The sequence below is a fragment of the Charadrius vociferus genome, unplaced genomic scaffold, assembly GCF_000708025.1.
Source record: "Charadrius vociferus isolate BGI_N301 unplaced genomic scaffold, ASM70802v2 scaffold751, whole genome shotgun sequence".
Classification (NCBI taxonomy): domain Eukaryota; kingdom Metazoa; phylum Chordata; class Aves; order Charadriiformes; family Charadriidae; genus Charadrius; species Charadrius vociferus.
Window position 1 is genome coordinate 501,145 of NW_009646956.1, and position 19,779 is coordinate 520,923.

Consider the following 19,779-nt stretch of genomic DNA (forward strand, 5'->3'; position numbering starts at 1 on the left):
TGCAAAACGCAGGCCTAGATTTTTCCTCCACTACTTAGGACACTGTTACGGATTTCTAATGAGAAATTATTATAGGCTAAAAATCACATTCACCAGCAACACCACCATTGTAATTCTGCAAAAATCAAATTAAGCGCAAATCTTAGGCATGGTTAATTTACACCCTGGGCATTAATCTCAGAGAAATCTCACTGAAATTCAGAGCATAATCTATGCTAAATTGATACGATATGAGTGGAAGATCAACTTCCTTCTTTTGAAGTTGATGGAATTCACCAGTGCTTATAAAGACCCTTTTTCTTCTGAAATCTTCTGTGATTCCAAGTTGAACATTTCCCAGGAATACACCTAACAGAGGCAGATCTATTTTTAAAACTCTCTCTCAGCTGTTTTTTCTTGCAAGAAATATTTTGCCCAGCTAGCTGTAAAATATTTCCTTTTCCAGGTATGTTACAGGTATGTCTCTCAGTTCAGTGGACATTTAAGGGAAGAACTACGCATGGTATACCTGAACCCTTATGTCAGTGAGAACATGCAATGAAATAGGCAATGGGACTTTTATTCTACTAGTCATATTAGAGGACATCGTATGGCCTGTAGGAAAACAGGACTAGCCAATTTCTCCTTCAGGTCAGCTGTGCTCTTCTGATACATGATTGGGCTATTTCCAGGTCCAGATGGATGGGCCTTGCATCAAACCCAACATCAAAATCAAAATAAAGATAATAGGGTCTTTTAAACCCAGTATTATCCATACATTTCCCCTCCCTGTCCTACTGAATACAGTAAGCCCTCAGGGGAACCCAGATTAAGAATGCTTTATTCTGGGCGTTCATTTTAATTACAACCATAATTATTTTTGTGCATGTGTATGACCCAGTTAACAAACCCATCTTCGGCATCTCATGGTCTCTCCGACCCTGCCCATCTCTGCAAGGAGGTAACCTCAGCTCCTGGCAACAATGAGCAAAATTATTTTTGAAACAAGCGGTCAAACTGGTTGCTACATCTTAATGAAAACGATTTTTTTAAAAAAAACCCCACATTTCTATGTATATAAACAGCCCTTCCTCCCAAACCTGGTTAGACAAGAATGTTCCTGGGTGTGGACTGCCTTGTATAATTAACTGCACAGCTGTAGCTTCTGATCCCTGGTAACGTCTGTTTCTTTCTTTCTCCCTGCGTCTACCTAGCATAATCCAGGCGTTCTCCTCCTCCTCGCAGGAGCTCCAGGTGCGTCACTTGGGCAGAAACTTTCCTGCATTCCGTCATTCCTTGCCGAGACAAGGACCAGGCAGACATACCCGCTTTGGAGAGGGCTGAGACACAGGAACTGGAGGAAAGACTGAGCAGTGAAGCCAATTCGCCCTGTTTAGACGATGGAAACGGGGAGTGCAGCAAGGACAAATGGTACCACCGGGAAGCCAGAGGATGTGAAGAGTCCATCTGCCCCCAAAAAAGAAGAAGAAGTGAAGAAGACCACAAACCCTGGTGGAGGTGAGAAGGAACCCATGAAGGGCACTGGTGGTCCTTCTTTAGAGACAGGGCAAATCAAGAGCTCCCTCTTCTCTGGGAGCGACTGGAAGAGGCCCATCATTCAGTTTGTAGAGTCATCTGATGAAAAGAGATCGACTTACTTCAGCATGGATTCAGCAGATTCAAAGAAGATGCAATATGCCAGTGGACAGATAGGAGACATGAGGAGACCACCCCTCTCCTTTGCAGAGAAAGGCGATCTCAGGAAGTCCCTCTTCTCCTTGGATTCCAAAAAGAGCTTCCTGCCTAACGAAGGGGAAGGGAGGAAGTCATTGTTCTCTGGGGGGCAGATGGGGGACCTGAAAAAAACTTCCCTCCCTCTGGTGGAGACAGGGGACCTGAGAAGATCCACCTTCAACAAGCCTGACAGAGCAGCTGGGTCACGGCCCAGGGTGAAGCTCGAGGATGTTCTGTGTGATTCCTGCATCGATAACAAGCAAAAGGCTGTGAAGTCCTGCTTGGTGTGCCAGGCGTCCTTCTGTGAGCTGCACCTCAAGCCCCATTTGGAGGGAGCAGCTTTCCGGGACCACCAGCTCCTGGACCCCATCAGAGACTTTGAAGCAAGAAAATGCCCTGTGCATGGGAAGACCATGGAGCTGTTCTGTCAGACAGACCAGATGTGCATCTGCTACCTCTGCATGTTCCAGGAGCACAAGAACCACAGCACAGTGACAGTGGAGATCGAGAAAGCGGGAAAAGAGGTAATGCTCTTTTTATTGCACGTTCCCTATCTTTCCAACGGACCTTAACAATTACACCCCAGCTTTTGCTCTCCAGCCTACAGTCTCTCCTAAAATCATGTCTGCAATGTAAGTCTAGGGTGCAGGGGTCATGGATGGGTAGCATTTAGAGGAGAACTGATATTGCCCGGGCTCTGCTGCAATGGGATTGATCATCTGATTACAGCAGCATAGCACTGGTGGCATGTAGCAGACTGGGTTGTGGGGAGTGGGGGGGAGAACCTGTTTTCCACACTTGGGGTTGCACCACTGACTTTCAGCAGAAGCTGAATCAAAGCCCTACATGCTAAGTTTTTTGAAAACTGTCTCAAGTTTTGACAGCGTTTGTGTAGTGTCATCCCCAGCCAGAAAGGTGGGGCATTGCTCAAGTTCAGGACCTCCAGAATACAGGTAGTCAGATCAGTGGCTGCTAGGTTACTACTGAAAATTGCCATCTCAGCTACTTGGAGTGAGATTATGGCTTTTTGTTTTTCTATTCTGTTACGGCTATAATAGTGTCAAGCCCCACCTACGGGAAGAGTCTTTTGAAGCTTTGGTGAAGAAGAAATCCTGGTGCAAACACAAAATATTATAATTTCCCCTGAAGTGTTACTACAATAGGTTCACAGGATAGACATCTAAGCAGATGAGACTGGTATGTGAAACAGTGCTCACTCTAATGAAAAGTCTTCCACCTGTGTTTGTTTAAAGTCTTACGCTGTTTGCTTTCTGGGTGGATGTATGATTATTCCACTAGCTCCAGTCAAGATCAGGGTCTCACCACGTTTGGTGCTGTACATCCCCATAGCAAGAGCATGTCCTGGCCTAGACACCTTCTGATCTAGGCAGACAGCACAGGAGAGAGATTACAGAAAGGAGACCCACGAAATGGTAACGTAAAACAATTTGGCTACAGTCACGCAGACAGTCCATGGAAGAAACTGGAAGGGTACTAAGGTCTGCTAAACCCCAGTCTTAAGCACAGCCCAGGCCAGCTCTCTGATGTGGTGAACAGGCAAATACAAATACTCGCTGTTGGAAATTCTTGAGTTACCCTTAACTTGGAAGAACACTTTAACTCTTTCTAATGTGCTAGGAAGATTTACCTGATAAGGCTGAATGAAGATCTTATCTAGAGCTTATTTCTGTCTTCCTATGCAAACGTTTGCTCTTTTCTTGCAATGTCATCTCCAACTTGCAGCCTTGCTGAAACCAGACAAGGTTTCTTGCATGTCTTAGACATTCCTGCAGGGCTCACTAGCCTGCTGTTTGTTTCATAAATTGCTTGTTCTTGTGTTTTTGATGTCAGCTCTGAACATGGCATATACCTAACTCTCATCAAGCTGTGTCTAGTGTCTGCCAGCTTGTCCAATTCCTCTTAGCCATTTCAACTGAAAAGAGGTGAACAGGAACCAAAGCTGGCCAAAGCCACCTTCTTGTGGTTGGATGGACCTAGAACACCTGGCTTTTAGAGGCAACCATAGCTGGGCAGAGAAGACTTGACCTAAGATTTAAATTGTTTCATTTCTTTCTTAGAGTCCTTGTGCCACTCTTGTTAGCTCCATGCTTTAGTTCCTGTACTGTCCCCTGCGCTGTTTCTGCTGCTGCTAAGCCTAAAGGATTTAGGGCTTTATCAATATGAATCATACACATGTGCAAGTTTCTCCTGACAACGAGTTTTGATCATGTTGTAACCTGAGTGCGTATTCACTCAGACAAAAACAATTAACAGAATAGCTGTTGCTTACAAATGTTTATTCCTAGCCCTGATTTATTAACCGTTGGTGGAGCCTTAGCAAGAACCACAAAGAGGAACGAACATTTCCAAGTCCCTTGTGTGCACCACCTATTCTTTTCAAGTCTTGCAAATCAGCTGAGCTGGAATATGACCACAAATTGGAAGAGTGGCAAAGTGTGGCTGGTGCTGCTGGCCTTTGTGGAAAGAATAAGCAAAACCCCACATCAGGTCAACCCCATCCCTGCCCCGTTTTCACAGCTTGGCATACAAGCAGCTCCAGGGTAGCTTTACTGCCTCCAAATTTGCTAACTATGCCACTGGACTGGTGACCAGAATACAGCTGTATCCAGACAGACCCTTTCCCACAGTGCTGGCTGTCAAGTAACAGTTGGTTTATCTGCAAGGATTTCCCAGTTCTTGGATGTAATGCAACTCCAAACTTGGAGAGGATTCCAGCAGAACTGGGGAGGGGGGTTCTAAGTTGTGATGTACTTTGGCCTGACTGTCAATCTGGGTGCTCAGCAATTTGGGGGCACAAACCTGTCACATACTAAGGTGTAATATGCTTAGTTTAGGTCCATCTGTTCCTTTTGTGTTGCAGAAGTAGTGCAGGGTACAGTCTCTTTCATGAGTTTATCTTGTTTATCTTTGCTATATGCCTGCAGGGAAGAGAGGTGCTGTATTTCAGTGTTAGGAAAGCAAGGGAGAGCTTAAGATCCTTCTGTAGAATTAGGTAACGCTGCTTGCTCCACAACGTAGACAGAGACAGTACAGCTTAAGAGCAGAGGAATGCAAACAAGCCAGTATACAGACACCTACTGGTTAGAGCATTTGAGCAGGCAGTGGAAAGCCCGAGAGCTCTCTGTCTGCGGAAGAGAGGGAGAACACAGCAGCATCTTCCGCTTTTGAGGAGCCTGAGGTGAGACTCAGTCATGCCCCTGCTCCTGGTGCGCTGCTCAGCAGACAAGAGTGAAAGGCACAGGGGGTCAGACAGAGACAACTTGGCAGGGAAGACAGAGACATTTTTTCTGAGTTTCCACCCAGTGGTATTTGCGTATTTTACCCAGCAAACCTTTGATGCCTTCCCCAGATCCACTTTGCATTAGTTTCCTGCTACAGATTTAAAGGAAAAATCCCCACCAGAATCAGTACAAGAAACAACTAAGAAAAAGTCTGCGAGGCTGGGTAATAACCACACACGGTTAACAAGGAGAATTGTCAATAGCTGCTTGTACACTCAATAAAACCCCCCGGCCAGCTTGATTTATCAGCGGAACTAGAGCCCCCCTTTTCAGACAGCATCCTGCATTTCGAAAGGGGATCCTTCATTCAAAACCTGTTTTACAGGCCTGTTCTCAAAATGAGACAACTTCACATGTGCCTGCCAGTCAGAGCTGTAAATAACCTGGCGCTACCATCCAGCGCCAGCCTTAGTACTCAGCACGTCAGGTCAGTTCTAGTGAAAAGCACTTTGATTTTTTTCTTTAATTCTTTACCTTTAAAGAAAAGTTCACATTGTACAGCAGGTTGAAAGAGGCAGCAGAGAACTGCTGTGCACAAACGGGAGCTGGGTGTTCCTCGTTCCAACAAAGCGACTTTTAAAAGGGGAGACTTCACAGAGTCTGAACTAGGCTTTGAAGTCAACCGTCCACAGAGATGGACACAGAGGGATTTCCATCTGAGCCCTCTCTGTGTTGCTTTCACTGTCTGAATAGAGAGCAAACAAGAGTGTATCAACATGCCTGTGGACGGATTTTTGGCCTTTCCCACTGATGGAAGGTCAGGGCGCTATGTGGCTGTGAGACCTTATCTACACTAGTTGTGGTGGTTCTGCGGCCAACACTTAAAATAGGTGCTCTTTCCACAGAGGTGGTGCACTTACCTGCAAGACGTTCTTCCTAAGCTGGAAGGCTGGGGCAGCCGACCCGCTGCAAACTATGATTTAGAGTAGATTTGCCTGTTTGCCCACAATTCCGCATTAATGCCTCTACAGTAAGGGCAGAACCCAGGGAAAATCCACCAGTTTGCAAGGAAGGAATTCTCTTGAAACTGTGCAAAGCAGAGAGCCTTTTCTGGCCTCAGCTCGTGCAGTGACTACTGGCATTTTTGCAGGAAGCTGGCAGTGTCTGCAGAGATTGATTGTAGCCCACTGACACCCACACCTCTGCTTAACAAAAGCCTAGACAGAAAATGTAATGGCAAAAGCAGCAGAAATAAGGTCTCAAACAATTTTCTGATTTCTCGGCCATGTCATTTCCAATACAGGCCCTGTACTGGGACAACAAGTTTATAAACTCTATCTCTAGCTTCATTATTGCATTTGGTTGTTGCTGGCAGGTAATTAGCATAGCTCTCCCAGGCTGGTGACACAGGGGTGTTCCCTGATTCAGGGACTGGGTTCCCAGAGCATTAAGACATGATGATGCTTGTATTGCTGCCTTGCAAAAATGAGTTGCATCATGATGCAACACTCATAATCTCACATCTCTAGGTCCTTTACAGCACAAGGGCTGGGTTCAGTTGTGGATGTTTAGGTCTACGCTCTGAACTTTCACTTAGGCCTCTTTTGACTGTCCTAATTAACTTAGAGTCTAACAGGGGATCCTATCTTAGCTCAAAGACTCTCAATGCCAGCATTTCTCAACTTACGGTAGTCAAACCGAATGGTCTAAACCTGTATTTCCTAGATCTTCTTTGCTATTATTATTTCTGTGCTGTAGGGACTCCCCCCGCAATGGGTGGAGCGGCTATATTATCTTTCACTAGGACTTTCTGAACCTCAGGTCTCACCCAGTGGATTTGTTCTGGGTTGTCCATCACATAAGGGATTGTTGACCTTGGAAAATCTGAGAAATGTGAAGAAAGCTTGGAGAGAAGTTTCTTCAGAGGCACTGAAGCTGAGAACTTGACTGTCCCTAGTACCTGTAACCACCCTACTGTAAATGTAACACTGCATACATGCGGACGCTAAAGAAGCTTCCAGCCAGTCCCAGACCAAACAGGGCCTTAAAAACAGCATGAAATCTCCTTTGCTGAACCCCTTTCGTTGTGGTCCACCTTCAGAGCACCCCTACTGAATCTGCCTCCTTGTGCCCATGCCACCAATTGTTGTACTATTCCGTAGTCTCCCTGGACCTCTTTTTAACATTTTTTTCTATGGTAAGACTAGTTGTAGTGTTTGCACTATCATGCAATGAAACGCCGCCCTTCACCTCCCTTGCACTTGCCTGTGTCTGTAGTAGTGTTTCCTTTTGCCCTCACTATGGGTGTCTTAACCCAAGCCGAACCTGCATGACTGTGGTATTTGCATTCCGGCTATTGGAACTATCTCTGTAATTTCCATTTGCAAATCATAATTCTCATTCTAAATTGTAGTGTGGGTCTGCTCTTAAATAGTTGTTACATCCCATCCCAGAGGCACCCAAACTACCTTTCTGGGTGAAGGGATATTAGAACTACAATAAGCTGTTAGGAGTTAGCTATCGCTTTTGAGCAAGGAATAGTTTGCAAAATTCCTTTGAGACGCATCTTAATTAAGAAGTACTATAAAAGTATAATATTGTTATAACCATTTTTGAGTCATCACCTGAATTTTTTTCCTGTCACTTTTCTTTTCAAATCCCTACTGTTTGGGAGTGTTTACGTGGCTGTGAAAGGTCTGCTCTCCTCAAAAAAATCCCTCCACTCCTTCTCTGTATGATTTCACTCACATTCTTGTGATAAGTACCTCCTGATACTTAGGGATGAGGAGGGAAACAAGACCTCCCATTGCTCAGGAGATGTGCTTTTTACTTTACTAACAATTAATGCCATCTGGACGTAGCTCTGCGGCTCACGGAAACAACTTGCATTATGGTGTAATTTCTCACATTGGGTACTGCAGTGCAATGAATATCTGGATCTAAAATCCTTTTATCTCATTGTGTTTCCCTGCTGTGCAAAGATGGTTGCACACCTTTGTGTCTTTATGCACAGGACATTTCACAGTGCACGTGAGAATGGAAAAAAGCATGCATTTCTCCAAGTCTCTGTCTTGAAAATGTGAAAACTGTAGGACCAACCTCATGCCTTTACTCTCTTGATCAGTATTAGAGCGAATTTTCTCATCTTGATATCCTTATGGTTCCCTGATGAACCTGTACCACAAATCCATGTCTGCTCTGAACCCCTGTAGAATGTGAGCTTCAGCTCATGACAGCATTCAGTTGACTACTGAAGGCTGTCAGGGTGTATGGATAATATTTAGAGGGCCACTACCCTCCTAACTCTCAACAAAACAAGGACAATTACAATGACAAAGTGAGGCGGCAGCTCTGCTGGCATTAAGATACCTTTAAGTACTTTTTCCTTTTTTGTTCCCCCTGTTTTATAAGTCAATAAAACAATAATTAAATTGTTTTCCCTCTATAAATAGAGGTTTTCTAAATTGGAACAGCTAGAGTCAATGGCTCTCAGATGCAGCTGTGCTTGGTTCAAGCTCAAGAGGATGTTCAGACACTACGGTGACTGGCACCAAGACAAGAGCCCTCTTGGGCTGATTTCCTTGGTCTGAGCTGGTTGACAGCCTGTTGCCAGCTCTTCATCGTGTGACGCTGTTTTCTATTCCTTGAATGGAGAATTGAAAATTTCTACACTCCCAGCCAAAGGGCAACTATGATCAGAAAAGACGACCCGGGTTTTCATGTTGTATTATGTTCTTGGATGGGTGGCAAAGCAGTGGGAACTACACTTTGTGTTTTACCAGCAGTGAGACCTCACTGTCTCAGCTGCTGCAGGAGTGGATTTATCTGTCCCTCATCTCCCCTGCCTCTAACCGTTGGCCTAAATGTAAGTGCATTTGGGTAATACAACCATTTGCCAAAGGATCCCACATGAACAGCGAGTTTTCAGAACTTTGGTAACGCGACATAGCTCAGTTGTGGAATACAGGTAATTTCTGCCAACTGCATAGTTCCTAAACAGCTCTGGGGATGTGTCCCATAGCCAGATTGCCTGTAGTTGTAGTTGTGCTGTGACCAACGTGTATACACATGAAACAGAGAAAGATCTTGAAATGCGTAAACAAAGGCTTTGTCATGATCTGTTGGGCAGGGACGTGGTGAATATGAATGACCGAGGGAGGGGTTACCAAGAGTTAACGGCGCAAGGCATTACTAACCAGCCAGGTCCTGGTCTGCTCCAGAGACACGGCATGCACACCAACCGGCGTGGCACACCAGTGCATGGCTGCTCGGCCCTCTGCAGGCTCCAGGTATATGGACTGCCTTGCATGCAATTGTCTGGTCTGAGCTTCTCTGGGAAGCCAGTGCAAAACGAAATGCAAATGAATCCCAGTGAAATTGCTGATCTAAGCCAAGCATGGTTGACTACACCTCCTTTTGTGTTTTTTATTTTTTCCAAGCATTCCCCAGCTTCATCATAACATGAAAGCTCTCAATTCATAGCAAATTAATCCACAATCCTGTCTAAACAGAATTCCTGCCGGAGGCATCGTCCTCTTGTTGCAACACTCGTCAAACGTCATTCCGTAATTACATGAAAACTGTTATTGCTGCAGAGGCACACCCTGGGATGGGCCCTTCACTGCATACACAGCTGAATTTTGAAACAGGCCTCTTCCCGCTCCAGCTAATGACTCTAATGTGATTAAAAGCGGCACCATGACAGTAGCCTAGTAGGTGGGTGCTTCTGCTGCAGTCTTTGCTGAGGGAGCTGAATCTCTTGACCCAGCCAGAAGCTCTGGGATCTTGTCCAGTGTCAGCACATGATCTCCATTTCAAGCAGTGCCAGGAACCTGTACCTCCCAGCTATTAGTGTTCAGGGCCAAATGCATAAGTGGAAGCACAGCGCCTCTTTGAAGTAGGCCACCCTCAGCCCCGGTTCATGAGACTCCTCTCTTCTCACAGGCTGAGCTTTCACTGCAGAAAGAGCAACTGCAGCTGAAGATCATTGAGGTAGAAGATGAAATGGATAAGTGGCAGAAGGAGAGGGACCGTATCAAGGTGCGTATGGGATAGTCTTTTAAGTTCACTTCTCTGTTTCTCCTGTACTTGTCACTTTCCTTTCTTTTCCACTCTCTCACATCCCTCTCCTCCTTACCTCAATTTCTCTTACTCACTCCATTCCTTACCCAGTCTCTATCTCATCACTCTCCAAAACTCACTCATGCCAAATATTGGAAACAACAACTCCTACTGAAGTCATCTTGCAACACACCCCGCGGGAGATCAAGAAAAGGCAGCACAGCCTTGTTACAAAATGATCCAAGGCACCTCCCTGCTTTGGGTCCCTTACAGTTCTTCAACCACCAGTAGCCAGGGCTGATTCGGAAACAAAGGTGTGCTCCTTTTTTTTTTCTGCTAGACCACACACACAAAAATAAACTCCAGAAGGGCTCTGGATTGCCCAAACAGAGATAAGGCAGCAGGAACAGATGCAGTTACACCAACAAATATCTTGTTTATAATTGAACAGCTTATTTCCATACTGATACAGGGCTTCTTTATAATTCTTCCACCACGCTAAGTGTTAGAATATAGTAATAGTGTTGTGTTTTTTTTTTCATTTATACGCTGAATAGACCAGTGAAAACACTATTTGGAGACACCCCAGAAAATTTGCATAATATTAATAGGCAAAGCCATTCTTCTCCCTTTTATGTGGTACTCACACATTGGCTTGCCAGTTCTGCTTTTGTCTGCTTTATTATTATTATTACTACTATTATTATTATTATTGGAAATCTGACCTAGAAATTTTAATTCTGAATATAGTTACATCCACAGTCCTTCTGAGGAATATTTCAGAGGGAGCTAGGGGTCAGGTTTGTAAAAAGTGTTTCAGCACCTTTCATCCTTTGAAATGATGGGAATTTGGTCCTCAAATTCTTGAGGAGGCAGAACCATGATTTGGATGGTGAAACAGTGTTTTTAAGTACCACCTTAGAGTGCAGTTCATGAATTGAAATAAAAGATATGCTCTTATAATCAAGACGACGGCATGCCCTGTAGATTACAGACACACAATTATTGCAAGAACAAGTATTACTTCGCTTGGCACAACTTTCTGATGCTCATACTTACGTACCTAAAGTCTCCACAGTCACAGTCTAAATGCTAAGAATGCTTGGACATATCCCCCTCTCTATCCCTCTATTAGAAAGTGGTTCCCTGAGAAGTTTAATATTTTATTTCTCTTGCGTCTTTCCTGCTGCATTCTCTCTCTGCCCGTTCCCTCCGCAGAACTACACCACCAACGAGAAAGCCACGGTGGACCAGCATTTCAAAGAGCTGATCCGTGACCTTGAGAGGCAGAGGGATGAAGTGAAGGCTGCCCTGGACCAGAGGGAAAAGATTGCATCAGAGAACGTGAAAGAAATTGTGGATGAGCTGGAAGAGAGGGCAAAGCTTCTGCGGGAGGACAAGGAGAACAGGGAGCAGATCCACCAGATCAGTGACTCTGTGCTCTTCCTGCAGGTAACCGAGATCTTGTATTCCTTTCATTTTTTCCCAAGAGGACAGGACAAATCCCAAGTTGGAGTAAGGTGTGTTAATCTTCTCCAGTGCAATGCAAAAGTATGGCAGGAACCAACCCTCAAATTTGAAGATGTCTTTGCTCTAGTGGGTGAAGAATGGTAACGCCTGTTTTTTTTGTAGATGGCTACACCTCACAGGCAGAACATTTGTCTGCCCCCTCCATCTTCACTGTTCTCCTTTGCACTTCATACTATTTGGAGCCTAACATTAGCCAGTTCCCCAGGATCTAGCCCCTGTCTCATGTTCCTCAGTAACCTCTTCTCCCTTCTTTTTGGCAGGAGTTTGGGGCTTTGATGCGGAATTATGTCCCCCCTCCATCTCTCCCAACATACAGTGTGTTGCTTGAAGGGGAGAGCATGAGTCCATCTATGGGACTCCTCAGAGATGACCTCCTAAATGTCTGCATGAGGCACGTGGAGAAGATCTGCAAGGCCGACCTTGGCCGCAACTTCATAGAGAGGAACCACATGGAGAATGGTAGAGTATCTGAGATCTGCCCCTCCCCTCCCTCCCTGGGCAAAGCCTAGCTTGGAGACAGAGGAGGTGAACTGTGATGAGCGTGCTCTCACAGAGGACAAAGTAAGCAAGGACCTAAGGAGAGTGGGAGAAACACTACCTGTAGCTGAATTCATTCTGGAATATCAGAACTATGCTACCAGACCTATGTGGGGATGGAGCCAGTGGAACTGCAAGGGATTTAAAGTATCTCGTGTGTAGGGGAGCCAGGGGTCCAAACTAGCCTCACTTTCCTGAGCGCTGTTTGGTGTTACAGCTTTGCAGTGTTTAATCGATTCAACCAATTAATGAAGTCCCACGTGGGACTTCAGAGCGACACTTCTCTTGGGGTCAAGAACAGTGACTCTTCCCTCCTGTGTGGGGCCAGCAGGGACATTCTGCCTTGTGCCAGGCTCCAACAAGCCCCTGCAAGTTTAGCACGACAGTTTCTACGTGGAAGACTGCACAGATGTACTAAGGCAACTCAGTGGCTCACTAGGTGAATTGAGAAGGCAGTGGTAGAAATGTGAACGTAGCCACCCCAGTATGGCAACTTTGAAATCCTGTCATTAGCCTGTTTGTACAGCTCAGGTAGCACATTTGCTGTGCTGGTATGACATACTATTTTACAACAGCCCATTTCAACCACTGCTTGCCTGGCTGGAACGTAAAATATCCTGCGAGCACCTGTCACTGAAAATCTAATAACAGATTTTCCAAGTAAAAAGGTCTCCATTTTGGTGTTCAGGTTAAGCTATGACTTGAACTGACATAACCCTCTCTGCATAACCCCTCTGCATAACCATGCATACTTCTCTGCATGTTCCACTAGGGAGAGGTTTGATTCCCACCTGCCCTGAGCCAGGGTGTTCAAGGAAAATGCAGTGCCAAATGGTCCCCACACTTCAGTGGCATTTAAGGACAGGTGATCTTTCTTAGGTGAACAGAGAGGTCATGGTCAATACCACAGCACTGCGAGGAATCTTCTAAATTTTAGAACACACTTACTTTCTGTGTGTCCTAATTAGTTCTACAGAAAGGACTTGTCTTGCATCAAGCTCTCATGTCAGATCAGGACAGGGCACGAGAATGGGACTCCACAACCGAGGTTCACTTCCCAGCTGTCCCACAAACAGCCTTTGTAACCTTGGGCAAGTTACTTAATCCCATGAAATGACCTCTTGCACTAAGAATAATAGGGATCGGAATTAATTGTTATCTTACCAGGCTGCTATAAGGATATAATCTATTAATAATTGTGGAACCTCAGATACCAGAACAATAAAGGTACCAGAACAAAAGAAGCTGGATAGGTAACATGAGGATAAATTACACCCTGCTGTCCAGGAGGACGTGTAACTTGAAAAGATGCAGGAATAATCTCAAGTCCAGTTCATACAACACAAGCAGCTGAGGAACTCTGCCGCAAATCTGCAAGGTCACTGTTATTTCATTCAAATTCACAGTACTCACGAGACATTCCTCCTGTATTAATATACCACCTTTTTTCCTTAGCAACTGCTATGCAAATCACTCCAACTTCCTTCCAGAAAAGACAGATCCCCATTACAAGATGATATGATAAAGGAGGAGGGGAAGAAACAACCAAAAAAACCCAACCCCAAAACCAAAAATGCAGACAAAAAGCAGCCCATTGCAAAAATACATAGAGGTCAGAACAACACGGGTTCAGTTATTGGGCAACATGCTAATATTTTTCAGAGCCTGGGTTTTGTGAATCAGCCTGTCTGGCACTCACAATCCAGAGCAGTAAGAACAAAAGTGACATGGGACCAGAGAACATTTAGGTCTGTAATGAGAATCTCTAGTATTCATCAAGTGACAGCCCGCTGCCTTCCTACGTTATGGAGAAAAAGAGTAAGTCCCTGGCTCCAAGGAGCCTGCACTGCAAGCAGTTCATTAGTGTTTATCTAGCACCATCATTCTCCATTAAACATGACCAGATACTTCTGGTACAGAGAACCAACCTTTCAGAAAAGTCAAGAGTCTCATTCAAAGTGCTCACCATACATAGCTAGAGCCAGATTTTTACGCTCTCCCTACCCTTAAAATAATACCAGAAATTGAGCATTACTTGTCTTACAACGTTTAACACTGTAGTGTACCTGGTCAGATTCTCAACACTCCATGTGCTAAGGTTTGCTGAGAAATTTGGCTGTAACTTAATACAAGTAGATGACAGAGAGCTCAGATCCAACAATCACTTTTGTACATTTTTCTTTCTTCTTCTTTGTTCACCTGGAGATTTGCAGAATTTCCAAACTCTGATTGCATAATGGCAAAGGGGTTTTGGATGCCTGACTACTCACAGCACTTCTGAAAACTAGCCGAGTAGTGTAAAAGCACTTCGCGTGCAAGTTATTTAGGAAGTTACCTTCCATCTGCTGAGCTGTTTTTTGCCAATCCTGAAGCAAATCCATTTTACTTGGCTGTTTGTACAACCCAACAAAAGCATGCATATGTTCAGTTCTTATAGCTCTGGATAAAGCCTGACTACTTCTTGATCACTTGATCACTTTTAATTAGCGTCTCCTCCATGTTACTGATGCCAGAAGTCCTCAATGGTACTTGAAATCCATGGGATTCAAGTGCCAAAACATTTCTGAGCAGGGCAACAATTACCTACTGCCAGAAACCTGGGCACTCTCAGAAACTTTGCCAGGGAGTTAATGGACACAGCTTGGAGTCTGCCTAATGAGAAGAACAGTGGTATCCACTCAGTTGGGAAATGTTATTTAAGGTGAGTCTCAGAAACTTCAGAGCTCTCCATTTTTCAAACCACAGTTACACTTGAAAGAGGACAGCACTCTGCATCTAGTGACTGCAAGGAAATAACTCCACAATTACTTAATGGATTTAATTAACTCAGGCTCCCCCTGAGTCATTGCAACAAATTCATTTGCAACTGGCTCGATCGTCTAGTGTAAAAAACTTCCCAGGAAGAAATATTATATTAATGGAATGAAACCTGCATAATAGCAGACTCCAAGGGGAATCCACTTTCTTTTAGTTGTCATAACAGGTACCCACTTAGTAGTGTGGCAAGGAGACAAATAATCAGAGAGTATCCAGGGAGTTTAAATAACAGAAATAAATTGGAGAAATAACATAAAAGTTTGTTCAGTGACTAAGAATCAAAGAATGGAACTATTTAAACAAGGGAACCAAATTTGCCCCCTTGCAGGGAGCAATAGGTTTATACAACACTTGAGGCCTTAAGAGAAAGTATTTTTATGAGCAACTGTACTGACAGAGCATCAGCTGGTAGGTTTCATCCACTTTGCACAAAGCCTGAACCAAACGCCCTTGTCCAAGAGCCCAGGAAACTAGAGCTGTTTGCAACTCAGGTTTAGCATCTTTCTTTAGAAATTGAACAAACCAACCCACTGAGCCCTCCCAAGACTGATCTTCTTGAGCTTTGTAATACTTGCAGTTCAAGATCTGCTGGTTGAAAGCCAGCTCTGTGCACAGGTTAAACACACAAAAGAAGCCAAACCTAAACCACGGCTTTTGAAGTGGGATATATTTTTAGCCACACAGCAGTATTTTGGTAAGAAAATGTCTCAAACCCTCAACTTTCCCTAAGGATCTTTAGGAGATAGCATATCTACTGAATGGCCGAATGCTTGAGTTGTGCTACACCTCCGAGAGAGCTTTCTCTTTTATCCCAGGCTGAATCTCTGGGCAGCTACAACATTGCTTTACCCCCCAGCCAGAGTCCTGCAGAGAAATGACAAAAACAGCAGAACTTGTTTTCAAAGGGCAGAACCATCTCCTCTGCAGCACTTGAGGAAGCAATTCCAGTCTGTTACCCCCTTGGTTCCTCCTCCTGTCCCTCTCAAAGCCACTCAACTGCCTCCTCCAGTTCATGCCCTGCTGTCCTTCTCCAGGTGACCACCGGTACATGATGAACAACTATGAGTGGAACCAGCCCGACAACTTGAAGAGATTTTCCATGTTCCTGTCTCCCAAAGGTACAGCACCCTAATGGTGGTTTGGTTTCCTTCAAACACAGCATAGGAAAGGAACTTCATTAATGATTTGTCCCCAGATCTACTTTCCCTCATATTTCCTGCTGTCCCCTGGACAAGATCAGTCCCTTTGCATTTGTTTATGCCAGGTCTTCTCTCCAGCCTACAGAGCTCTGAGAAATTTTTGCCTTTTCATATCACACAAGGCAGCAAATGTTCTCAACTCCATGGAGGAGAGCTGGAGCAACTGAACTCTTTCAAAGAGTGTAGATTGTGAATACGAGGGAGTTTTAACATGTGTTACTGGTTGAAATCAGTGTTATTCTCCATGAGAAGCTTATCCCACTGTGCTATCTGTGAAAGTTACGCTAGGCTTGCCCTGCATTAGGATTCTACTTTCACCAGAAAACATACTTTTTCCCAGCAGTGAAAGAGTATAAGAAGTGAGGAATATGTCCTAAGAAAGCAGAAGTCTGGGGTTCCTTTCTGAGCTCTGATACTGACAACATGAACTCTACAGGATGAGCCTTTGGAGTGAATGAATGTTTTCACCGTGTTCAGTTGTACAATGGCAGTTGTCTTTCTAAATTAGTGTCAGGACCTCCAGAGCAGAGAAGAGAGTGCTAAAAGCCTGGGCAAGGCAATGCCTGTAAAAATAAAAGAGCAGAAAGGGTAGCACAAAGTAAGTAACCAAATTTCCTCTGGTCCCTAGAGAGCAAGGCCCTGCCTGGGTTTGCCAGGTGTTTACAGCTGCTGTTCTGCAAAGCCAGATGGCGGGCAGGGAGAGGGATATGCCAGCAATTAGCAGTGGCACTCCCCTGAAGGCGTATTTGAAGTGCGATGTTGCCTGCTCTGTCGATAGGGTTTCATGGGGATAACCCAGATCCCAACACTGAGCCCTTTGTCTGGATTTCCACTTTGCCCTTCTCCTCTGTTATCAGCCCACGCCTGGCAGCTCGCTTCAGCCCTGCCTGGTGCCACAGGGGTGAGGACGCCCTGCGGAGCAGATACCAGGGGCAGAAGCGACATTCCCAGTTCAGCGTCCACCAGCCTCAAACAGGACTCTCTCCGGCAAGCCCCTAAGTTAGGGGGCAGCCTCTTCATCAGAGGCTGCAGAGGAGCATTTTGCCAGCGGTGGGTTCGCTTTGCACGGAGCCCATCTCCAAACACCGCCCGGATTGTTAGAGCTGCCGTTCTGCCCCAGCCACTTCAGGGATTTACAGGCGCCGTGCTGTCACGGAAACACATGTTCTGCTAAGTGGAGCTGCCAGTGCTGGGGAGAGACCACAGTCTCAGCCCTGCATCCAAAACCATTTTCAACCTGAAGGGGTGGTTGAAAGTTAGTTCTAAAATTGCACGGGATGAACACATCTCTACACAAAACGTGGGGCTTTGGGTTCAGGTGGAAATGGTCCCATGTGCATTGTAGAGTGTGGCGGGGCTGTGATGGGAGGAACACAGCAGACAATGCCATTCAGCCATCACTGCTCCCATGTGTGTCTGGGGCAGGGCTGAAACTGGACATGGCAAAAGGAAGGGAAAAGCCATTTGCGGCAGTGCGATGGCATTGTGTAGACTGGCTGCTCGCTGCTCTGGACCATAGTGCCTGGACTTCCCTCTACTCCTCTCTGGAGGAACAGAGAGCTGAGAGCTGGGAGCAGGTGCTGCCTGGTTTCCAGCTGGGATCCAGCATCCCAACCTCCTGAAGGATGTGCTAAGAGACAGGAGGGATCAGCAGGGACTGCTAGATACAGGATTTCTTATTTAGTGCTGTTTATTGGAGCCAGTGGGGACACTTGCTGGATGCAGTCAGCTACAGAGTGGTGTGAGGGTTGTACAGCAGCTTGCAGTTCAGTGGCCTGCCGCTTCCTGCAAGGGACTTCTGAATATACAAATACTGGGGGAGCGTTGGTTCCACCTACACATCTATATTTTCCTGAGTGCACAGACATGTTGCCTTCCAAAGCTACTCATTCTATATTTTCTACCAACAAAGTTAGTTTGTCCAAAAAAACTAAGCACATGATTGCACACACAGTCTCTGCTGAAATGGGGATTGAGCCACACTGGATTCTCCACCAGCATGGGGGCTCAAGCATGATCCCTTATGGGAACACTCTGATAGAAAGGAACGAGCTGCTGAAACCACACTGACGGGGACTTTGGGAACAGAATGAATCAGTAGGCAAAACAGGAGACATGACCCACTTCGCTTGTGTGCTGGCTAGCAAAGGATCATCTGATGAATAATGCAGTACACCCATAATCATTTAACTCTCTGGAGCTTTCTATGCTCTATTAGTGTGTCATGTAGAAGTCCAACGCTGTCTCCAGTTGCATCTTTTCTAAGGAATTCCATAAAATGAGAGGGGAAAAAAAAGAGGACCAACCTTTGCATTGCATAATACGCGCAGAATCCTTGAATATCTCATGATAGTTTTGTAACGCACCCTTTTTCTCGCTAGGTTGGATCACTGCAAATCCTGCCTGAGGCCACAGCGGCAAGTCTGTTTGCTGCACTGAGGAATACTACCCAAGCAGTGCTCTGCGCTAATTGCAGTGGCCTATACTAAGAAACTACTTGAATTTGAGCTGAACCTATAGGTTTTTAAGCCCTGCTTAAATTCAAGGAGCCTTCCACTGCTCTTGTCATTAAAGACAGTATTACAGAGCATCTGCCTTCAGGGATGACATAATGAGTCAGAAAGGAGACACAAAAGGTCTCAAACACTGCCTAAAATATAGAGGAACAGTCTGTTCAACTGCTCGCCACTCCTTTCTGTCCTCTTCCACTGAGCTTTCTTCTCCTGATGTTGCAAACAGTTTGGCCAAAGCCAGGAGGAGGTTGGAAAGATCACCTTGTGCCTTTGGAAGTCTTTGAACGAAGAGTAGAAGTGTCTCAGGCACACAGACAGGGAGAGATAACTGCTTAAATAGGAACACCGCTTAAACAGAAAAGCAGTCCACAGGATGGCAGCATAACAGCTCAAAGTATTCATCTCTCTCTCGCTCTTCTGGGAGTCCAGTGTCTCAGAAAAGGGGTACAACAGCACTAGTCTGCATCGCAGCACGATGTCCTAGTGAAACCCTGGAGCACATGCCTGTCAGTGGCTGAGGCAACGTGTGCTTGAGCAAGAAATGTTCCTCTACTTGTGTCTCTTGAGCTCTAAATCCAAAGCTCTGCCTGCAGGTCTCTTTGCAGTATAGTCATGTTGAGTAGACAAACCTGAGCTGGCAATTTAATGCAGCTAAAGACAGCTCTGTGGCAGTGAGAGCGCTTTGCTCTCTAAATGAAAAGTCTATTCACCATTCCCTAGAACCCAGAGAAAAAAGGCTCTCCTCTACACCCTGGACTCAGATTTCTGGTTTGGGGCTGCTTCCAAATTGGTGGGGACTGTTTCATAGAGCAATGCCAGGCACAGGCCTTTGAGCCAGCTCATCAGGAGCCGACTGCTGAACTGGATGCTCTTGTTTTACAGCCAGTTTCAACCCACGATCATGGGAATTTTCCTCCTTCCAAGCGACTGAGGAAACACTTGGTACGGGTAATTCTGACTCCAGTTTGAAAGGATCTAACCCCCGTGCCACAGCTTTCTAGCTGGCTAACCAACCTTTTCTGCTTCCCCTCTCAGCTCTCCTGTCACCTGTCAATCACTGTCTCACAGAACCATCTGATAACTGGGTTATCAGCACCATCTGCATACACCCAAAATCAGGGTCTCGCTCCTCTAAGTGCTATGTATATAGGAGGGAAAGGCATTCCT

General features: G+C 45.4%; 1 protein-coding gene across 1 annotated transcript in view; it reads left to right on the forward strand.

The window, feature by feature from the left end:
* The first annotated feature begins 1,379 nt into the window (after positions 1-1,379).
* TRIM29 (tripartite motif containing 29) overlaps positions 1,380-19,779 on the forward strand; it is a 23,740-nt gene continuing 5,340 nt past the window's right edge. Inside the window, exons 1-6 of the mRNA XM_009895153.1 lie at positions 1,380-2,237; positions 9,900-9,995; positions 11,235-11,468; positions 11,807-12,005; positions 15,935-16,018; positions 19,495-19,554. Of these exons, the coding sequence (XP_009893455.1) occupies positions 1,380-2,237; positions 9,900-9,995; positions 11,235-11,468; positions 11,807-12,005; positions 15,935-16,018; positions 19,495-19,554 (1,531 nt within the window). The remainder of the gene's footprint in view (positions 2,238-9,899; positions 9,996-11,234; positions 11,469-11,806; positions 12,006-15,934; positions 16,019-19,494; positions 19,555-19,779) is intronic.